This window comes from Oryctolagus cuniculus, chromosome 16, assembly GCF_051225735.1.
Source record: "Oryctolagus cuniculus isolate XC-2025 breed Fujian yellow rabbit chromosome 16, ASM5122573v1, whole genome shotgun sequence".
NCBI lineage: Eukaryota > Metazoa > Chordata > Mammalia > Lagomorpha > Leporidae > Oryctolagus > Oryctolagus cuniculus.
Window position 1 is genome coordinate 77,445,173 of NC_142882.1, and position 19,532 is coordinate 77,464,704.

Here is a 19,532-nt window from a genome sequence, read left to right on the forward strand (position 1 = left end):
GAAATGCTTGCCTTAGCAGAAGTCTTCCTCGTCCTTGGAGGGAGGGCACCAAACAAGATCTGCAGAAAGGCCCCTGATCTCATGTCACTACTGCGGGTGGTCATTCATTGTGCTCCCAAAGAAAAGCAATAATTTGGTTACTGAATAATCGATCTGACTTAAACACAGATTCTTATAAAAATCTCATGAATTGCTTTCAGCATAAAAGCACACATATTCAAACATGTGCATAAATTTAAGTAAATGTAACATACAGGGATTTCTTATTTATTCACATATACTTCCCTTTTCAACTTGTCCACTCACATTAATAAGATCGTATGTGTCTTTGAGTACTTTCCCGTGTGCTAATATTATACAAGGATATATACTTAACTACAGTATATACATGTTACACATTCATACACAACACACAAGTATATATATACAAACATATTTGGCTGTGAACACACATTCTTTTCTTTACCCAAGTGATAATATAACTGTTTATTTATAACTATTATATCTCCCAGCTTTTCAAAAATCAGTGACATCTTATGGACACAACTTGTATAACTCAAAATCACTTCTAATAACTGCATGGTATTTTATGGTGAGATGGAATCATACCACATCCAGCTACTTCTCTGTTGACACTCACTTTTGTTTTCATTTTATTGGCTCTGTGAACGATACTGACAATAGCTGCTTTTCTTTCAAATTCACTTAGAAATCAAGAGCTTATCCATATTTCCAATTGTCCTTTCAATTGTCATAAATAGTTGAATTCCAATGAAATAAAATGCACAGTATTTGTATACTACATTTATTGCTTAACATTCAAAGCTATTTTCTGATAGGCTCAAAGTCTTTGAAGCCATGGTTTATTCACAGCATAAAAAACAGATACTAACTGATCAACAGTGATGGAATATTAAAGGAAAACTAGTCCACGTATGCAACAGAATACCAAAAGCTTCTGAAACACTTTTTCAGCTATAGACTATAATGAGTACTCTCAATCAGCATTCTTTTGAAGAGGGCTTATCTCATTGACTATTACCTTTCACCAACTTCTGCTTAAAGTATTTCTAAGCACAATTCATAATCCCACATCAATATTCTACATATGTTTACAAAGGTTCCATTTGGCAAAGTGTGATTTGTTTGCTTAGTTGTATGCCACAGGAATATTTATAGTGTTTTCCTTGGATGAGTTTTCTGACATGAACCTCAGCTGAAGGCACTTTCACATTAATCCTACACATGGAAATCCCTCCAGTGTGAGACCTTAATGCTGTTTAATGTATGAATGACCGCCAAAGACTTTTCTCATTCATTATATTCAGAATGTTTGTGTATGTGTCTAATCCCTCATATTTATTGCATTCCATTTCCTTCTCTGGTCTAAACACTCTGACATTCATCAGAAAGATCTTTCTTGCTAAAGGTTTTCCTACATTCACTAGTTTTAGGGTTTCTCGCAGCACTGCACTGTCAAGAACCAAGCAGTAACCCCACCTTGCTCTGGACGCAGTCCTGGGGACAAGGAGAATCACCAAGCAGGCAGAGCAGCCAGGAAAAGGTAGAAATGGCACTGGGGCTGTTTCTATGGAACATAAGCTTCGAGCTTATTTCCCATCCCAGGCAAGGGACCCACGCTGGCTTAGCATTCTGCACCTGCTGGAGAGACTTGCACTTATATTCACAGGCGTGTGGACCATTAGATTTCCTCTCGTCCATTTTTCTACTGAGTTTCGCTGTCTTTATTTTCCCGGAACAATGTGCAAAGTTTCTTGGCATGTTACAGATATCCACTCTGCAATCCACAAAGCAGAGCCTTCCCCCACCATCTTTATCATTTTCCAATAGTTCTGACATAATAACCTTTAAAAGCCTAACATTTTGGATGACTGAATTGCTTATTTTTCTCCTATTTTGGTTTCCCACTTTGGTTAAGCCCCATGTGAAGAGTAACCTTAGGTGTGGATTTCACTGGACTAGGGAATATCTAGAAACCTGTAACCTACAGAAGTATGATTTGGGGCTATCTGTGAGGGTGTTTCCGGAGGGGATTAGTGTTTGAGTGTGAGAGGAAGAAGGGCAAGATCACCCTTGTTGTAGCTGGGCACCACCGCATCAACAGGAAGCCTGGAGACAGCAGACACAGGGGCAGACTGGGCTCTTCCTGCAGGAGCCGGGGCTCTCATCTTCTGCCTCGGACATCAGAACCCAGGCTGTCTGGCCTCTGGCCTCCACAACGGACCCCAGCCATCTCCTCCCCAGGCTGTCAGGCTTCCACTGGCTCCTCCAGCTCTGAGGCCACAGGAGTGACAATGACCCAGCCCACAGCTTGTCACGAGACTCCTTGCTGTCACGATCACGTCAATCAACTTCTATTAAATCCCTTCTCTTATTTGCATATTCCTATCCTATTGATTCTATTGGAGAACTCTGAATAATACACTCTTCCCCCCACCAGCCTAGATGAAATTTTCTTCAAACATCTTTATTGTTAATATTTAATGATTTAGTCCACACAGGATTGTTACCACATCAAGTAATAAAGGCGTCTGACACTACAAATACATTCTTCCAGATAGATGCTCAGCTATGCCAGAACACTCAAGGGAGCACAATGTTACCTCTAAGCTGAAATGCAATGCACATCACATGCTAAATTCTCAAACATGTTAATGCATTTCTCTGGATCTTCTATTGTATTCCGCTTATTAACTGCTGTATGACCACAGTTTTAAAGCATTCACACAAACTTTACATTATGTTTAGATATTTGATAAATTGATACTTTGCATTCTTTTTCATACATTCAATAGCTATTTGTCCATATAAAATTTGACATTACTTTTTGCAGTGCCCTCTGCCTACCCAACTTTGTTGGCAGCACTATTTGAACTGCATTGATCCTATATTTAAATTTATAGAAATGTTTCTGTACTGAGTCTTCCCATGCAAGCATGTCCTTCAATTTGCTTAGATTTTGTCTTTCCTAAATATTTTCAATAAATTACATGTATTTCTTAAAAATAAATTTAAAAAGTATTATGTTATTTTGGCACCATTGTAAAGGAAATATGTTTCCCATTTTCATTTCTTAGTTTTTAATGTGAAATACATAGAAAAAAGACTAGAAATACATAGACAAATATTAATTTTTTATATGAACTTGAATCTGACCTTCTCTCTTATAAATTATCTTACCAAGTCTAGTATTTTTAGATTAGAATCAATTTGTGCTAATTTAAACAGAGTTTTTATATGAAAGAGCTGTTATCAATTACCTTTTCAAATGGCTGTAAGCTTTTTACTTTAACTGTTATGTGGATAAATTTCCTTATAATGAACCACACTACATTCTTATCTAAAACCTTACTTGCATTTTTCTCTTTAAATATTGCTACATTTGAAGCTATTTCCTTTGAAATTTTAAAACATATATTCATAATTGGAGTTGCACTAAAGCAATTTTGGTTGCAAATTGAGTTTTTGGTATAAACTGTCATTTTTTTTCTTTTGCTACAAAAATTCAATAGCTTTCCTTCATTTTCCATAGTCTAAGATAGCCAAAATAACATTGGATCTATGTGTTCTCCAAAGGTGTAATAGAACTATTTGATTCTGATGACTTTTTAATGTTTTGTCTTTACTCACCATTCGAGTTTCTTCTATAAAAATCAGTTCTATAAAAATTGACTTGGTTTTGATAGCTCATATTTTGTTAAGAAATAACTAAAGATTTCCCAACATTCATTCTACTGCCAATGAAGATCAGTGGCTGACAATTTTCTCACACTGGATATTTGCAAGAATTTGCTTTCCATTCCTATACCGCATATATTAACTTCCAATTCTCCTCAGCCAGCAGTGTGAAGGGCTGATATATTTTATGAATATATGTAATTTAAAAACTCGCATTGACTTGTTTTACTAGTTTTTTCTTTTCTATGTCATTAATACTACTTTTATTTATATTATTCTCCCTTCCTACTTTGTTTGATTTATTGTATTTGCCTTGCTGATTTCTGACACAAATATTTAACTTTTTTTTTCTTTTAAAGAAAGGTATAACTTTTCTTCTGAATAAGGCTTCTGCTATGTGTTATAGATTTTTAAAATGTAATCCTTTTCAAGACGGTTGGGAAATATTAATTTTAATTGTCTCTTTTTCTCAAACATTTATCTAGCAATATTTTTTTAGTTTCCAAGTAGTCACAAGATTAAAATTTTAATTTTAAAATATTTTCCAAGGGACAATATTCCTTTTAGGCCGGCGCCGCGGCTCACTAGGCTAATCCTCCGCCTAGCGGCGCCAGCACACCGGGTTCTAGTCCCGGTCGGGGCGCCGGATTCTGTCCCGGTTGCCCCTCTTCCAGGCCAGCCCTCTGCTGTGGCCCGGGAGTGCAGTGGAGGATGGCCCAGGTGCTTGGGCCCTGCACCCCATGGGAGACCAGGAAAAAAGCACCTGGCTCCTGGCTCCTGCCATCGGATCAGCGCGGTGCGCCGGCCGCAGCGCGCCGGCCGCGGCGGCCATTGGAGGGTGAACCAACGGCAAAAGGAAGACCTTTCTCTCTGTCTCTCTCTCTCACTGTCCACTCTGCCTGTCAAAAAATTAAAAAAAAAAAAATATTCCTTTTAAATATAGTTTTACGTTGAATGAGTTATACTAATCTAGTCCTCTGTTGTCCTTACCGTCTATAGACCTGTCATTTCTCCAAGAAATGTACTGAAATCTTTAATACTTACATCTGATTATCTTATAGTTTAACTTTTCTGGTTAGTTTTTAGTAGAAATGAAACATACATACAAAAGAGTTTATGGGAAAATTTTACTTACAAAACATTGTTTAAAGAACAAAAATGGAACAAACACTGAGAACCAACAGTCACAGAACACTACTGACACCCCAAAAGCCTGCTATGTCTCTTGCTCTCACTGTTACTGGCTGGCCACTATCCTACCCATTGTGTTCACCATTCCCTCCTTTACTTGACACTGCTTTTCAAAGAAAAAAAAAAGCAACTTATTTGTACATCCCTATCTGATATGCTGTTCAGTTTTTCTCATTATGAAATTTAATAAGTGGAATTACACTGAACGGCTTCTGCTGAGATGTGTTTTTATTTTCCCGCAACTTCCTATTTGTAAGGATCATACGCACTGCTGTGATTAGTGGCTCATTCACTTTTACTGCTGAATAATATATTATTAACTAGATATGCCACCATCATTTATGAATGATGCACAGCCCCATTTTTTGTTACGACAAGCAATACCATGGCCCATGGCCGAATCCAACTGTTTTTGAATGACCCATGAGCTAAGAATAGTATTTTACCTTTGCAAACACATGGGTGTTTTCCATAATAACACGGCCTCACTGTCCTTTCCCCCTTCTCCTGGTTGCTTTACCTACTTCGTGTGTTTGCTTGTGCCTAACGACCTGTGCAGAGCAAGGTGGGGTCTCGGCAGTGTTCCTGACTAAGCAGCCATGGGGGGAGCCGTAACACTGTGATGAAGGCAGGAAAGACATTATGGAGAAAAATCCTACTGACACATGTCAGAGTGACTGCTCTTGTCTCTTTTCCTCCTGTGGCCTGCGAATCACACATCCGAGCTCCCTATGACTTGCCCTGGATACCGACCTACTCTTTGAGAATGAGTTTGGGTCATCACTTGCTCTTCTAGGTGGCAAGTGGAGTCTCAGCAACAGCCATTCTTTCCTTCTTAGTTCCTTTGGCGAAATTTTCATTTGAGATCACGGAGTGTTTGTTGTTGCTAATTTCCTTCAGAACGTCTTTTTAAAGCCATGCTGAAAATCTCTGAGTGGGCTTTTTGTTTATTCAAGTTTTCATCTGTTTGTGCTGCTTTTTCCCAAAGCGCTCTGGGATGTGTTACTTTCCTATGCACTGGGTCACAGCTGCTTGTGGGTGCCCATCAGTCCCTGTCCCCTAGTCCCACGGGATCAGGAGAGACTGCAGCAGGGAGGCTGCTGTGCCAGCGGAGGGAGCAGGCGGAAGGCCCTCTGCCCCTCTTCCTCCTTCTCTCTCTTTCTCTCTCTGCTTTTCCCCCCAGAGACAAAAAGGATGCAGCGGCACTGTTTAAATTTTCCTAGGTTCCCTCACCCTCCTCCAGACATCCACAGTTTCCACAGGATAACACAGACTTTCCTGGTACCTACCGCCTTCTGAGTCAAACCATGTCTACTGTCCCCTCCACCAAAAATAAAACAAAAACAAAAACAAGCATCTGTCTGGAGCTCTCACTTGTACTAGCTCCATCTGGGCTCTGTCACACCAGCCTGGTTTCCAGGAAAGCACACAGTGCTGGGCCCTGCCCAGAGAGCCCTGTTCCCAACCGCCACCATGAGCAGCTGCAGTGGAGGGGCTGGTGGTGGGAGGGATGAGGGAGTCTCTCAACCCATCTAACTAGGATCCAAATCAACTGCTTTTGAACCTCAATAAATCAGACAATCACGACAATCATGGAGAACTGAAACGTCACCGAGCCTTAGCGGAAAGGCTACCGTTGGGAAAAGCAAGTCTGCATTACTGACACAGCAACACAATGAGTGACACTGCAGATGGCATGCTCACGTGCCTTTCTCTAGGTGCACCGGGAAAAGTTCCAGCTTTTCCACTCGTTTTTCAAGCTCATACTCGGCTGAAGCGGCCACGGGGTCAACTTCGTCATTTCTCCTGTCGTAGTCTTCATTGGAGTATGTGTTGAACACCTGCAGTAAGAGGCCCACAACAAGATGATAATACACAAACCACAGCTTTCTTAACACAAGAGAATCTGCTAGGTATTCCACAGTATGTAAGTTTAAAAAAAGCCATGATGAATTCCTTCTAAACCATTACTTTGTCTTTAATTTTAATCGAGGTGTTACCATTTTTAATAATTTAAGAGACAACACTAGCCACAAAATAATCCATTTGAATAAGAATACGCATCATCTTTTACAGAATCCCCAGAATAAACCATAAGGAAAAGCACCCTAATGCTACCTAAGCAAACACCCTCAACGGAAGCTGTATTGCGGTGCCACCCCGTCCAGCCCCAAGATGGCAGTGCACCAAAGCTGTAATTATATTTCAATCACAGGATCACCAAGCCCGATTTCTAGTCCATACTATCCTGGTCAATATGAGAGTCATTACTCATTTTACTTGTATATAGATTGCAATTAAATTCTCATTGCCTGTTTCTATGAAAGGACTATCACAACATTCATTGCTCATGAGCTATGGAGCAAGTAGGATACGGACAGGGCTTCATTTCTGACATATGTACCCTTCAAGGGTTGCTGTGGGAAAGTCGATCGCCCTGATTTCTGGTGAAACAGCTAGCTGCCTTATGTGAAAAGGAACTGAAATAGCTCTCTGATCCTGCTCTTAATACACTGAAGAATATTTAAAAGTCAGAAATGGGTAACTCAAGTCCAGTTAATATATGTAATAAAAACTGACTTTTTCAACTAAATTCAACAACTGTTAAGTATCTACACTATGAAAGAGATAATAAAAGTTTACTCCCAAATCTTACAATCCAAGATTGCGTAGTTTTCAAAGTATTAAATGCTATAACAAAAAGAGAAAGCTGGAGTGAATATTTGGGCACAGTAGGTAAGACACCACTTGGAGGACAGGTGTGGCATGGTGGTTAACTCATTCCTGGGGATGCCTGCATCCCATATCAGAGTACTTACTCTGTTTCCGATCCAGCTTCCTGCTAATGTGCACTTGGGATTCAGTGATGATGGCTCAAGTACTTAGGCACATGGAAGATCCAATGAGTTCTGGCTCCCGACTTCAGCCTGGCCCAGACCTTGCTGTTGCATGCATTTGGAGAGTAACTGGGGAACACTTCGCTGTATCTTTCTGTATGTTTGTCTGTCTCTCTGCCTCTTTGTTTTGTAAATAGAATGGTAATAAACTTAAAACAATATGCATTTGGGATACCCACATCTCGACGGGAGTGCCTGGATTTGAGTCCTGGCTACTCTGTGTCCCATCTTCCTTCTGGCTAATGTGAACCCAGGGTGGCAGCAGAGAATGGCTCGCATATTTGGGTCCCTGCCGCCCATGTGATAGACGTGGAGTGAGTTTCTGGCTCCTGGCTTTGACCTGGCTCTGCCACAGCTATTGTGGACATTTGGGCAGTAAACCAGAACATGGAAGATTTACCTCTCTCTTCCCTCCTCCTCCCCATCTCTCTGTCCTGTTCTTTTACTTCATCCCTCCCTTTTTTCCCTTTTCAGGTAAATGAAAAACAAACACAATGCTTACAACGTGTTGTATAATTTCTATTTACAGAAGATCAGAGATGTAAGTAATCATGCCTGTGGCCTACAAAGTTGTCCCTGATAGGTATGCTGCCTGTGTGTATTAGTGGAAAATTGGCAATTCTTACAGTCTATACCTGGGATCCTATAAACAGGAAATAAAAGTTGACTGTGTAAAAGAAGATGGTTCCTAATGGTACATTATTCTCAAAATCATGCCACCTGTAGGCCTTGCATCTGGGTAGATATTATCATTCTTCTTACTTGCAATGTGTTTTCATAGTCTTTTCCCATTTGGATCCTCATTTCATTGTTACCACATCTCTCCACTACAGCAAACATTACTGCAGCTAAATGCACATTTCTATACTACAGAGATTGTACTTCGATTTATTTTTTCATAAATATGCTTCCCATGCCCTTCCACAGACTCCTCTAGTATTTTTCTTACTCAGTTGCTAGGCTATGACTTCCTCTTAGCCCTTTTGATTTTTCACTTTCCATGTGTTTTCGTTGGTAATCATGTGTTCACATTTATCTCATGCAGCAACAATTCACAGAGTACCAACACTATGCCAGACATTGTGACACACACTGGAGAAGGTACAATCTCTAGCAGCTCACAATTTAGGAGGGACACAGAAGCCAAAATAAACAACTATACTGTAAGATGACAACAGATGTAACAGGACATGTCAGGTAATTTTTTTTTAATTCACCTGAGAAAAGGAAGAGTTTTGTGGAGGGAAAGTTATTTGTGTTATATCTTGAAGAATAAATAGGGACTCACATAGTCAGGTGAAGAAGAGGAATGTTTACTTCACATACAAGACCCTAGACCAAAAATAAATAAAGAAGTATATAAAGCATTTGGGGGAAGGGGAAAGAAGGGGCCACCAAAGAAGGAGGTACTCTTCTCTGAAGGGAAGAGAGAAGTTTCACTTTGCTTATGGCCTTGTCTAAATACTGACGGAGATTGTGGACTGAAAAGCCTTCCATAGCCTTGTCAGCTCATGTCAAGAGCCTCTGGTGGTCAATGACATTATATGTAAGAGTGTTAATTCTTAAATTAACAATAGGAGTTACTGTGCACTTACTCCCCACGCAGGACCTCTGTCCTTAATGAGTTGTACTATGAGAATTAAGTGAAAAACTTGTTCTCAAACAGTTTTTTATATTTTGTATGTGTATGGGTGGGTGAAAATTGTTGAAATCTTTACTTACTATAGATTTGGTCTTTTGTGTATAGAGTTAAGTGAAATTGAATCTTAACGGAGAATGGGATGGGAGAGGGAGGAGGAGGTGTGGTAGGAGTAGGGGTAGGAGGACGGGTATAGAGGGAAGAAACACTATATTCCTAAAGTTGCACTCATGAAATTTGTATTCATTAAGTAAAAGGTTTATTTAGAAAAAAAAACTATTTTGGGGAAAATATTGATAGCTGTGTAGACTATAGTGAAACATGCCTGAGGGAATAGATTTTAACAACACACACACAGAGTTTAGCTGAGGCTCAGTCTTACATATCCTGGAAACCACTGGGAGGTATAACTGGAAATTATTCCATTAATATTTACCACTCACCTACTTTTGCAATATGATTGCAGTACAAGGATTTAAATGGCATTCATTCAGGAATATAGCTCAATTTCACTGGAACACAGTAAGTCAATAAAAGTGTGTGTGTGTGTGTGTGTGTGTGTGTATGAAATAAGTAGGAGAGAACTGCTGCAAACAAATTAACACTTTCCTAACTTTCTTTCCTGGATCTCAAAACCATTATCAAAATGTCCCTTGCCAACCAGGCCGAGAGTATTGCATATGAGAAAACAATCTTTTTTTTTTTTTTTTTTTTTGAGACATCAAGCAATCAGATGATTGTACCATCACCTCATTCTGCAGGAAATAAATAATGTAAGATATGTTTTGTCTTCAGCTTACTTATATCCTGGTAAATTACATGATCATGAAGGAAAAAACTATAAATAATTGAAAAAGAAGAACCAGAATTCATTATTTGTAATATACTGTTTACTTGGGATGTTCAAGAAATTTAATAGAAAGACTATTAGAACTAGTAAGAGTTCAATAAGGGAATGTTAATTGTAAAAAATTAAAATATTAGAATAAGAGCTTTGGAAAATATAACCAAAAAAGAAAACTATAAAATATCAAGTAATTACTAACTATAAATAGGCAAGTATTTCCTTCTCTAAAAACTGAAAAACACAAAAATCCCTAAATCAGTGTAAAGTTATATTATTTTCCTGGATTAAAATCTAATATTTCAAGAAAGCCTTCCTCCCAACTTACTATATACATGAGTTTACCTCTACTTAATTTAAAATTTAGGGCAGTAAAAATTAAAATCCCACACACATATTTCACAAAAACTAACAAGCTATTGGAAAAAGCAGACTACATATGAAAACAGATTCTACTAGGTATAAAAACACACAGTGAAACTGTGTTTATTAAAGCAATGTTGTTTTGGCCATGGGTAGATTTTTTAATAGAATCCTATCTTCCATTCCTTTTCTTTTCTTTGATGAGTTACAATGGTCTATTTAATAGATAGTATGGGAAGAATTAGATAACCATCTGAAAAATACTCCTATTTCCTATCATTAACACAATAGAAATCATATTGCTTACCTCAAGAATAGTGTATACACACATATGCACACACACTATCAAGGTGTTAAAAGAAAATACGGGGCAAGGTTTCACTGGAAGGCTAGACAGAAAGCCCTAGATTCTAAAAGTCTTACAGGAAATGAATAAACTGATTTAAAATCTATGCTAGGGACAGGTATTTGGCACAGCAATTAAGATGCCACTGGGGACGGAAACCTGCCTCCCATATTGCAGTGCCTGGATTCCAGTCTGGCTCCACTTGTGAGTCCAGCCTGCTGACGATGTAAACCCTGGGAGGTAGCAGGTGATGGCTTAGATAATGGGGCCCCTGCCACTCACATGGAAGACCTGGACTGAGTTCCTGGTTCCTGGCTTTGGCCTGACCTAGCCCCAGCTGTTGCAGGCATCTGGGGAATAAACCTGAAGATGAAAGATCTCTGCCTCTGTTTCTGTGTATTTGTATGTCTCTCTTTCAAATAAATATAAAACAAATAAATAATGAAGTATTAAAAATGCTGAAATCTTCTAGACAACAATATATGCCATAATGAGGTTGTAAGAAAAAGTTGTAGTTTGGGAGAAAACACTGCCAAATATTAAGATGAAATATGGGGGCTGGCGCTGTGGTGCAGGTTGTAAAAATGGTAGCAATAAGAAAATGAAAGAATGATTGTAGCTGAAATCTTGAAATAAGCTACAATCCGCAGTGCCAGCTTCCCACATGGGTGCCAGTTCAAGTTCCGTATGCTCCGCTTCCGATCCACTATGTTTCATACCTTTTACACAAGAACCTGCACAACCAGCTTGACATTAAATTGTGGAAAGTCCTCCCCAGACCCTTCCCCATGCCCAGAGCCATCCTTACACAAAGGGTCCACTGCCTGCTTTGCTCTCACAGTGCCTGGAGCATTCCAAACATCAGAGACAAAAGGCTGATCGAGGTATCTACCTCCCCTTTCATCTACATCATCTTGATTCTTTCAATTTTCTTAAATTGCTGCTATTTTTATACATATAACCTTAATAACTCTGCAAAATATAATTAGTTAAATGATGGTACCTTAACCATGGCATTACTGAAACACAGATAATTTGAAAGGCCAGTGTCACTGTGGGCCCCAATATTCAACACCAGTAGTACATATATATTTTCAATTTAGTCTTCTTCACAGGGCTTATGTTATTTCACCAAGAAAAGCAAACAAAAGGATGTTTAAATTTAAGACTCTTTCTAAACCAACAAGGGATATTCTGTTCATTGATCAAAGGAAACAAAGTAAGACCTCGTCATCACTCCACAGCAGAGACCTGCTTGCAGGGGTAAACATATTTACACACATAGTGAGCTGGGTATTCTGAACCTGCAACCGAAGGCTATGGCAAACTAAGTGAAAATTAGCTTATTACAAGGTTTCAGCTATAATCATTATCTTCAGTTACATTTTGGGTACTTTGAATTACAAAACTTTTTCAACAGGAAGTGGGGAAACCTTGATGTCCTTGACTTCCTTATGACATTGTTTTTAATCAGTGCCGGTCCAAGTGAAGTCAACATTCTCTGTGAATACCGAGGCGAGGGAATCTCCTACATGCTCCCACAGCGTCTCAGTTCTGGCTGCAGACTGGGTTCTGCTAATCTTCCACACGCATCAAAGGTGGACAATGTCCCAGGTTCCAGCACATGGGGTTTCGGAACAAGACCTGCCAGGGCGCTCCACCTGGAGATCGGCCAAGCACCCCCCCTGCCTCTGCGAGCTGGCACTGCTCACTGCAAGCCTTCCTGGAGGGACCCGAACTGACCTTCACACGATTTTAGTCCTCTAAAGAGCTTCTAGATTGAAACTAACAGTCAGCATAGAACCTAGTTCATATCTTAACATTTGAGAAACAAATCTGGTATAAACCATCCTCAGCAAGGAGGATCCTGACTGCCAGAGGGCAACACACACTCTCTTGTCTTCTCTCAGAACCAAGGATAGTAATGAGAACTGTGCAGTCTGTGCCACACTGGAATGCACAACTACCAGGCATCTTGGGGAAACACTAGTAGTCCCCAGGGAGTCTAAACGGGCGGGGTCTTTAGTCTCCTTAACTACAATCTTGAAACAAAGGAGTGTACTATGAGGTATAAAAATTTCCAACTAAATCCTGGCTTCATGTAAAACACTGCTGAGCAGGAGGGTGTAAAACAGAGACCCACACGCATATCTCAAAACCCTGGGAAAGTCCCAGACACCTGTTATTCAACCACTCTGGAAAATAACCTGTGAAAAAGATTTACTTAAAGTAGTTGCAGCCATAGTCAACAGCAGGGTGCATCTAACCTTTTATCTGAACCATTCGGCAGCATTGGATGTATCAGAAAGCAGGACCAAATGGAGCATTACAGCTAGGTGATTCTCCAAAAGCTGTTTTAATTGCTGGTCTTGTCTGATTCAAAGTCATTTACATAAAATATATCTAAGGCTAATCTATGTACCTCCAACATCACTCATTTCAGAAATCATGTGTAACATACCTAATGTTAGTCAACTGTCTTATGTAGATTTAAACTATCCATCTCTGAAGTAAAGACTTCTAATCAGGGTCTTGTTCAAATACTAACTTATGCTAGAGGGTGGATTCATGAATAAGGTAGCTAGAATGCTAAATAAAGGTTCCTAAAACCAAGTTATTACCAGCATTAATTTGTATTTACTGAAATAATCTGAAGGGAATTTGGAGTGCCTGGGCTCAAGTCCCAGCTCCACTTACAGTTCCAGCTTCCCCATCAGAGTGCATGGGTTCAGCAGACAGCTCTGGCTCCAGCTTCTTGCTGATGCAGCCCCTGGGAGGCAGAGGTAATATATCAAGAAGTTGGGTTCTTGCCACCCATGTTGGGGACCTGCATTGAGTTCCTTGCCTCCAGGGTTGGCCTCACCCATGTTGTAGGCATTTTTTAAAAGAGTTTATTTATTTATTTGAAAGGCAGAGTTACAGAGGGGGATGGGGGAGGGACAGAGAGAGAGAGAAAGAGATTTCCCATCCAGTGGTTCACTCTCCCAATGGCTGCAATGGCCAGAGCTGGGATTATCTGAAGCCAGGAGCTTCTTCCGGGTCTCCCATGTGGGTTCAGGGGCCCAAGCACTTGAGCCATCCTCCACTGCTTTCCCAGGCACATTAGCAGGGAGCTGGATCTGAAGTGGAACAGCTGGGATTTGAACTGGTACCCATATGGGATGCCAACACTGCAGGTGGCGGCTTTATCTTCTATGCCACAGCACCAGTTCCTGTTCTAGGCATTTGAAGAGTTAGCCAGAGGACGAGAATTCTGTCTCTTTGACTCTCGAATAAGTAAAATAAAAAAAAATATATATTTTTAGGCTGGCGCCACGGCTCACTAGGCTAATCCTCCGCCTGCAGCGCTGGTACTCCGGATTCTAGTCCCAGTTGGAGCGCTGGTTCTGTCCCGGTTGCTCCTCTTCCAGTCCAGCTCTCTGTTGTGGCCCAAGTGTTTGGGCCCTGCACCTGAATGGGAGATCAGGAGGAAGCGCCTGGCTCCTGGCTTCGGATCGTCGCCGCGTGCTGGCCGTGGTGGCCATTTGGGAGATGAACCAATGGAAGGAAGACCTTTCCCTCTGTCTCTCTTTCTCACTAACTCTGCCTGTCAAAAAAAAATTTTTTTTTAAAGCCTATGATTTGTCAGAATTCTATAGAGAAAAAAACCAACAGGACATGTATGTATGTGTGTGTAGGGGAGTGTAGGTGCGTGTATTTTACATATACTATATGTTTTTGTTTTCTCATATTAAAATAGGTTTACTTTTAAGGAATTGGTTCCATGTGACAGTTGAGTCTAGCTTGCCCAAAGTCTGCAGGGCGGTCCAAGAAGTTGTAGAACCAGGGAAACACTGACGTTTCAGTTCAAATCCAAAAGCAGTCTTTCACAGAGTGTCTCTTTCTTCAGTGGAGGTCAGATTTCCTTTTATTAAGGTCCTCCACACACTGAATGAGTCTTATCCACATTATGGAAAGTCATCTGCTTTAGTCTACTGATTTATTTTTGATCTCATCTAGGGGCTGGTGTGTGGCACAGCAATGTAAGCCACTGCTCGTGACATTGCTCTCCCATATCAGACTGCTGGTTCAAGTCCAGGCTACTCCACTTTAGATCCAGCCTCTGCTAATGAGCCTGGGAAGACAGAAGAAAATGACACTTGCCACCCATGTGGGAGATGCAGGTGGAGTTCCTGGTTCCTTGCTTTGGCTTGACCCAGTCCTGTCTGTCGTAGCCCTTTGGGGACTGAATCACTGGATGGAAGATATCTCAATATATTTAAACCTCTCTGTCTCTCTTCTTTCTAAATAAATAAATAAGTATATATTTAAAAATTTTTTAAAAATAAATAAATACTGATCTCATCTAAACAATACCTTCACAGATACTTCCAGAATAATGTTTGCCCAAATATCTGGATACCATGTTGAAGACAATTTGACACAAAAATATTAGCTATCACAAACCCCTTCAGAGCACGCTCTCTGCCTGCAAAAACTGAACCAGGGTAAAAGCTAATATCCATGACCTGCTTCTGCAGGGAGTGTTACCTGGGTGATGCCTTCCTGATGGGTTGGGTGTTCATCTTCTCGCTCACATAATGACTCAAATTCAGCAGTAATGAACAGAAAGAGAGGGGGAAAGATGTGTGACAAGTAATCCATATAAAACTCACATCATTTGAGAGTAAAGGTAAGGACTCAATTTATATTTGTTTACATAGAAGGTAACCTCCTTTTGTAATCTGAGTTAGACAGATGCAAGGCAAGCCAGGCTGTCTGCGGTGATGGTGGCCCCACGGGTGAGCTGTTTCTGGTTCTTCATGGTAAATGAAGGTATTGCACTTCTCCTTTCCTACACTGGGATAGACCATGCAGATCATCTTTGCCATGGTCATGAGCAGAGGTGCTGTGTGTCACTTCCGGACTGAGGCATTGTATTATAGACACCCGATCTTCCAGTGTTTCCATCTTTCTGCATCTCTACAATCCAGAAAGTACGGATGCTAGAAACACCGCCTCTATAAAGCCTACCCCTCTGAGCAGCTGCGATGGAATACAAGAGCCTTCCTCTGAGCCGTCATAGACGTGGCCCCTGGGAGAGGTAGACATCTGTGGGAAGATATTGGGATGACTCGGTACTGCAACGTAAGCCAGTCCATGCAAAGTGACTTCTCACGGAACAGGACCATTGCTTACTATTAGCATAACTGTCAAGATCTCATTTTGGTTTAAAAAGGTGAGAATTGAGTACAAAAGGTGAATCTGATTACCAGAACTCCTTTACTTCATATTAAGTGGAAAAGTGATGGTGAATGAGATCCGGAGGGGTCTCAGAAGCACATCAATCACAAGCAGAAGCCCTACTGTCTGTTCTTGTGCCAGGAAGCCTGTCTCCAGAGCCCAGGGAACACAGAATACCAGCGCCCAGTCCAGAGCGGTCCTAAGTCTTCCCAGCTTCTTCCCACCCAGGAGTGCTGTTCATGGTAGCACCAACCTGTCCTCCACATGACCTACTTCTCATGGATTTCTTCCTTTATACAATAACATGATGGACATTTTCAAAACCAGTCCTCACCTAAAGGCTACAGACAGGTAAAACAGTTGTCAGAAGGGTGCAATGGAGATATTAAAATAGGCAATTTATGCTGCCTTCTAAGTCATCTTAATTCATATCTCCACACATTCCCCGTGTATTACTCGAAGTATTATAAACTGTCATACACCCAAGCTCATTCAACAAAATGTGCAAGAGTCCATGGTAAAATTATGTTCACCTTTTCATGTTATCAAAAACACCAGCCACCTTATCCTTGCTGATAAATAACAGCCAAACATTCAAGATCTAAAAGTTCTCAAATTCAGAAGCACTCTGGTTGGCTTTATGTATATGAAGGCTGCTAATGAAAGAGGATTTCAAAATCGGTGGAGTTTTATTAAGGCCCTATATATAGAGAAATGATCAATGAAATAAAAAGGTTTAAACGGTCCTATGCCTCTTGCTTCTTACAAAACAGAATTCAATTATATTTAGCAGCATTTATCTGAAAATATGAGATCCTAAAGCACTTGAAAAGTTTCAAGCAAAAATAGTCTATGCCACTAATAATCAAGAAAAAAGCTCCTTCACAAATAAACTTATCTGACTCCAGACTTGGACAAATTCTAAGACCATGAAGTGCAAATTAGTGAATTATTCCCGTACACAATTTAACAAAGAACTGGGCAATTACACTGTTGTTCATGTTTTCCACAGCATTTTTCAAATTATTATAAACAAACATATCCATGAGAAATTAACAATGTGCTCTTTTAGCTCAGCTAGACTTTTGGTTTAAATTGAAGACATATGCTTTCCAAACTGACAACTGGTGGCCAGCATGAAATGAACTGGTGGCCCTGGTCCAGTTCCTACTGGACAGGTGTCCTTATCACAGAGAACTTTAACTCACTAACCCAATTGGCATCTTTCTCGGGGGGAGGGGGAGAGTGGATAAGTCTCCTGGGAGAAATTACTGATTTCTCATTTCCAGAAGGGAAGACTTGTTCAGGTGCCCAGGATGAGCTGGGCAGTGGTTTCTGTTCTAGCATTTGTCTTAGTTGTCAGTGTTTGCCTTGCCTCTCATGGCCACTGCCAGCACTCTGTTGTTCAGGACCCAACGCATGAGACTATTCTGAACTGTCCAACAGTTCAATAGGAGAGGAGGGCAACAGTGTGTATGTATTGTCTGCAAGCCTACAATGGGAAAGGGGTGACAGCCACAACAAAGAGGGTTTGGGGGCCTCTCCGAAGCGTGAGAAGGGTGATGAGACCTCTAATTCCTCCTCTACAGAACTCCTCTGTTTCCCATACAAAGTCCCCAAGGGTGGCCTCTGGGTGAGTGAGGGGTGGAGCCAAGGAATAACAGAAAAAGTCAACTCATAACTGAGGTTTTGGAAACCTTGGAGCAAACACCTCCGGTCCAGGATTTTGCCTGAAACAATAAAGCAGCCTTGAAGGAACCTGACTTTTTGTCCAAGCAGATTATCGGTAGGAACTGGGCAGGCTGACGGCAAAAGGGCTCCCAACACAAGGAACTTGGTGGAACGCTCAAGGACTGTGTGCCTACCTAGGGCTGTGGGAGAGACGGAAGTCATGGAAGGGCTGTGTAGAAAGCCAGACAAGTGGGTGGGGCACTCAAGAAGGCTAACTTGAGAGCAGAGGAAGAGGGAGACACGACAGGAAGTATCCCAGGGTGGGTAAATTAGACCTCATCCTTCCAGGTTAGAGATAGGGTTAACAGGTAGGGTTAACAGGCTCCTCACTCCATGGTGGTGATCTCTTGGGACCACGATGTTCCTGCTACTCTTCCCAGTTACTGAAACGTTAACCGAGGTATCCTGGTGAATGTATTCTGGAGATGTGACCAAAGTTCAAATCAATGACTTTGGGTAAGGGGTTGTCTTACATCATGTGAGTGTGCCTGATTCAAACGATTACAAGGCCTGAAGAGGCGACTCCATGCTTCCTGGAGATCAAAGAAATTCTACTTTGACAGCAGCTTCAAACCTTGCCTGAGAGGTCCAACCCCCAGCTGGACAGCCTGCCCTGCAGACCTGAGACTTGCAGACACAGCCCCCACATCTGTGTAAGCCAAAATCCTTCTAATAATCTCTGAAGATGTATCTCCTCCTGGCTATGCTGCTCTCATTGAATCCTGACTGATTCATCAATACTACAGCTCTCCATCACGGGGAAAGGCACAGTTAACTGGAGCAGCAGTTTTCCAGGTGCTGACTCTGGCCTTCAGAGCCTGTGAATCAATCTAATCGGTCAGGAGAAGCATTAAGGAAAGTTAAACAGAAAATGATGCAAGAGGAAGCATCAACAATCGTGACAAGTAGCAAATACATACACACAAAGTATGGTACTAATGTAAAACGATGAGGCTTTAGAGACTAAAGCAACAGTGCCACTTAAGGAATAGTAAAAAAAATTAAATTAAATAAAGAACAAGACCATCACCACCAAAGGTGAGAATGTAGGTTTCTCAAACTACTGAGCCAAGTGCAGACATACTACACTTCATACGTCCTCTCTGTTTTGAGCCATCGATTCTTACTTCCAGTTCTTCTTGTGCACTGCTGGCGCTGTGCCCAGTCCTGGGACCATGTTATTAATCTCAGACCTGTGCTGCAGCCAGCATAAGAGAAACCGTGAAGGGATGTGGGCAAGGTTATGGGAGCACAGGTGGAGACATCCACATCTGCCTGGGAGGGAATGGAGGTCAGGTGAGCAAGCATATTTCCCGAGTTACCCAAAGAGCAGACACTTCAGTCAGTGACAGCAAATAATCCGTGTGTTTGGAGGTGAGGGGAAGGCATGATGAAAGGAAGCAATCTCATGTGCAAGGCAAGGGTAAGAGACAAGAACAGAATTCCAGGAGAGGAAGTAATTCAATATGGCTGCAGCTGCAGCGGCACATGACTCGTAAGATTCAGGACGAAAGTCTGTAGGGGGGCTGTGTTACAAAAGCCAATTTGTATAGATAAAATTCATGCACCGTGCAGGGTCCCAGCGAGCACTGTACTTTC

General features: G+C 41.1%; 1 protein-coding gene across 42 annotated transcripts in view; it reads right to left on the reverse strand.

Moving 5' to 3' along the window:
* PPP1R9A (protein phosphatase 1 regulatory subunit 9A) overlaps positions 1–19,532 on the reverse strand; it is a 320,662-nt gene that overhangs the window by 117,568 nt on the left and 183,562 nt on the right. For 38 of the 42 annotated variants that reach the window (XR_016222787.1, XM_089315741.1, XM_089315740.1 and 35 more), the window contains one exon: positions 6,599–6,731. Coding sequence is in view for 27 of the 42 variants with exons in the window: in XM_089315741.1 (XP_089171867.1) it covers positions 6,599–6,731 (133 nt within the window). In the remaining 15 variants the exon portion in view is untranslated. Of the gene's footprint in view, positions 1–11; positions 4,354–6,598; positions 6,732–19,532 lie in introns of those variants that run through there. The other 4 variants (XM_089315747.1, XM_089315749.1, XM_089315743.1 and 1 more) reach the window with 2 other exon arrangements.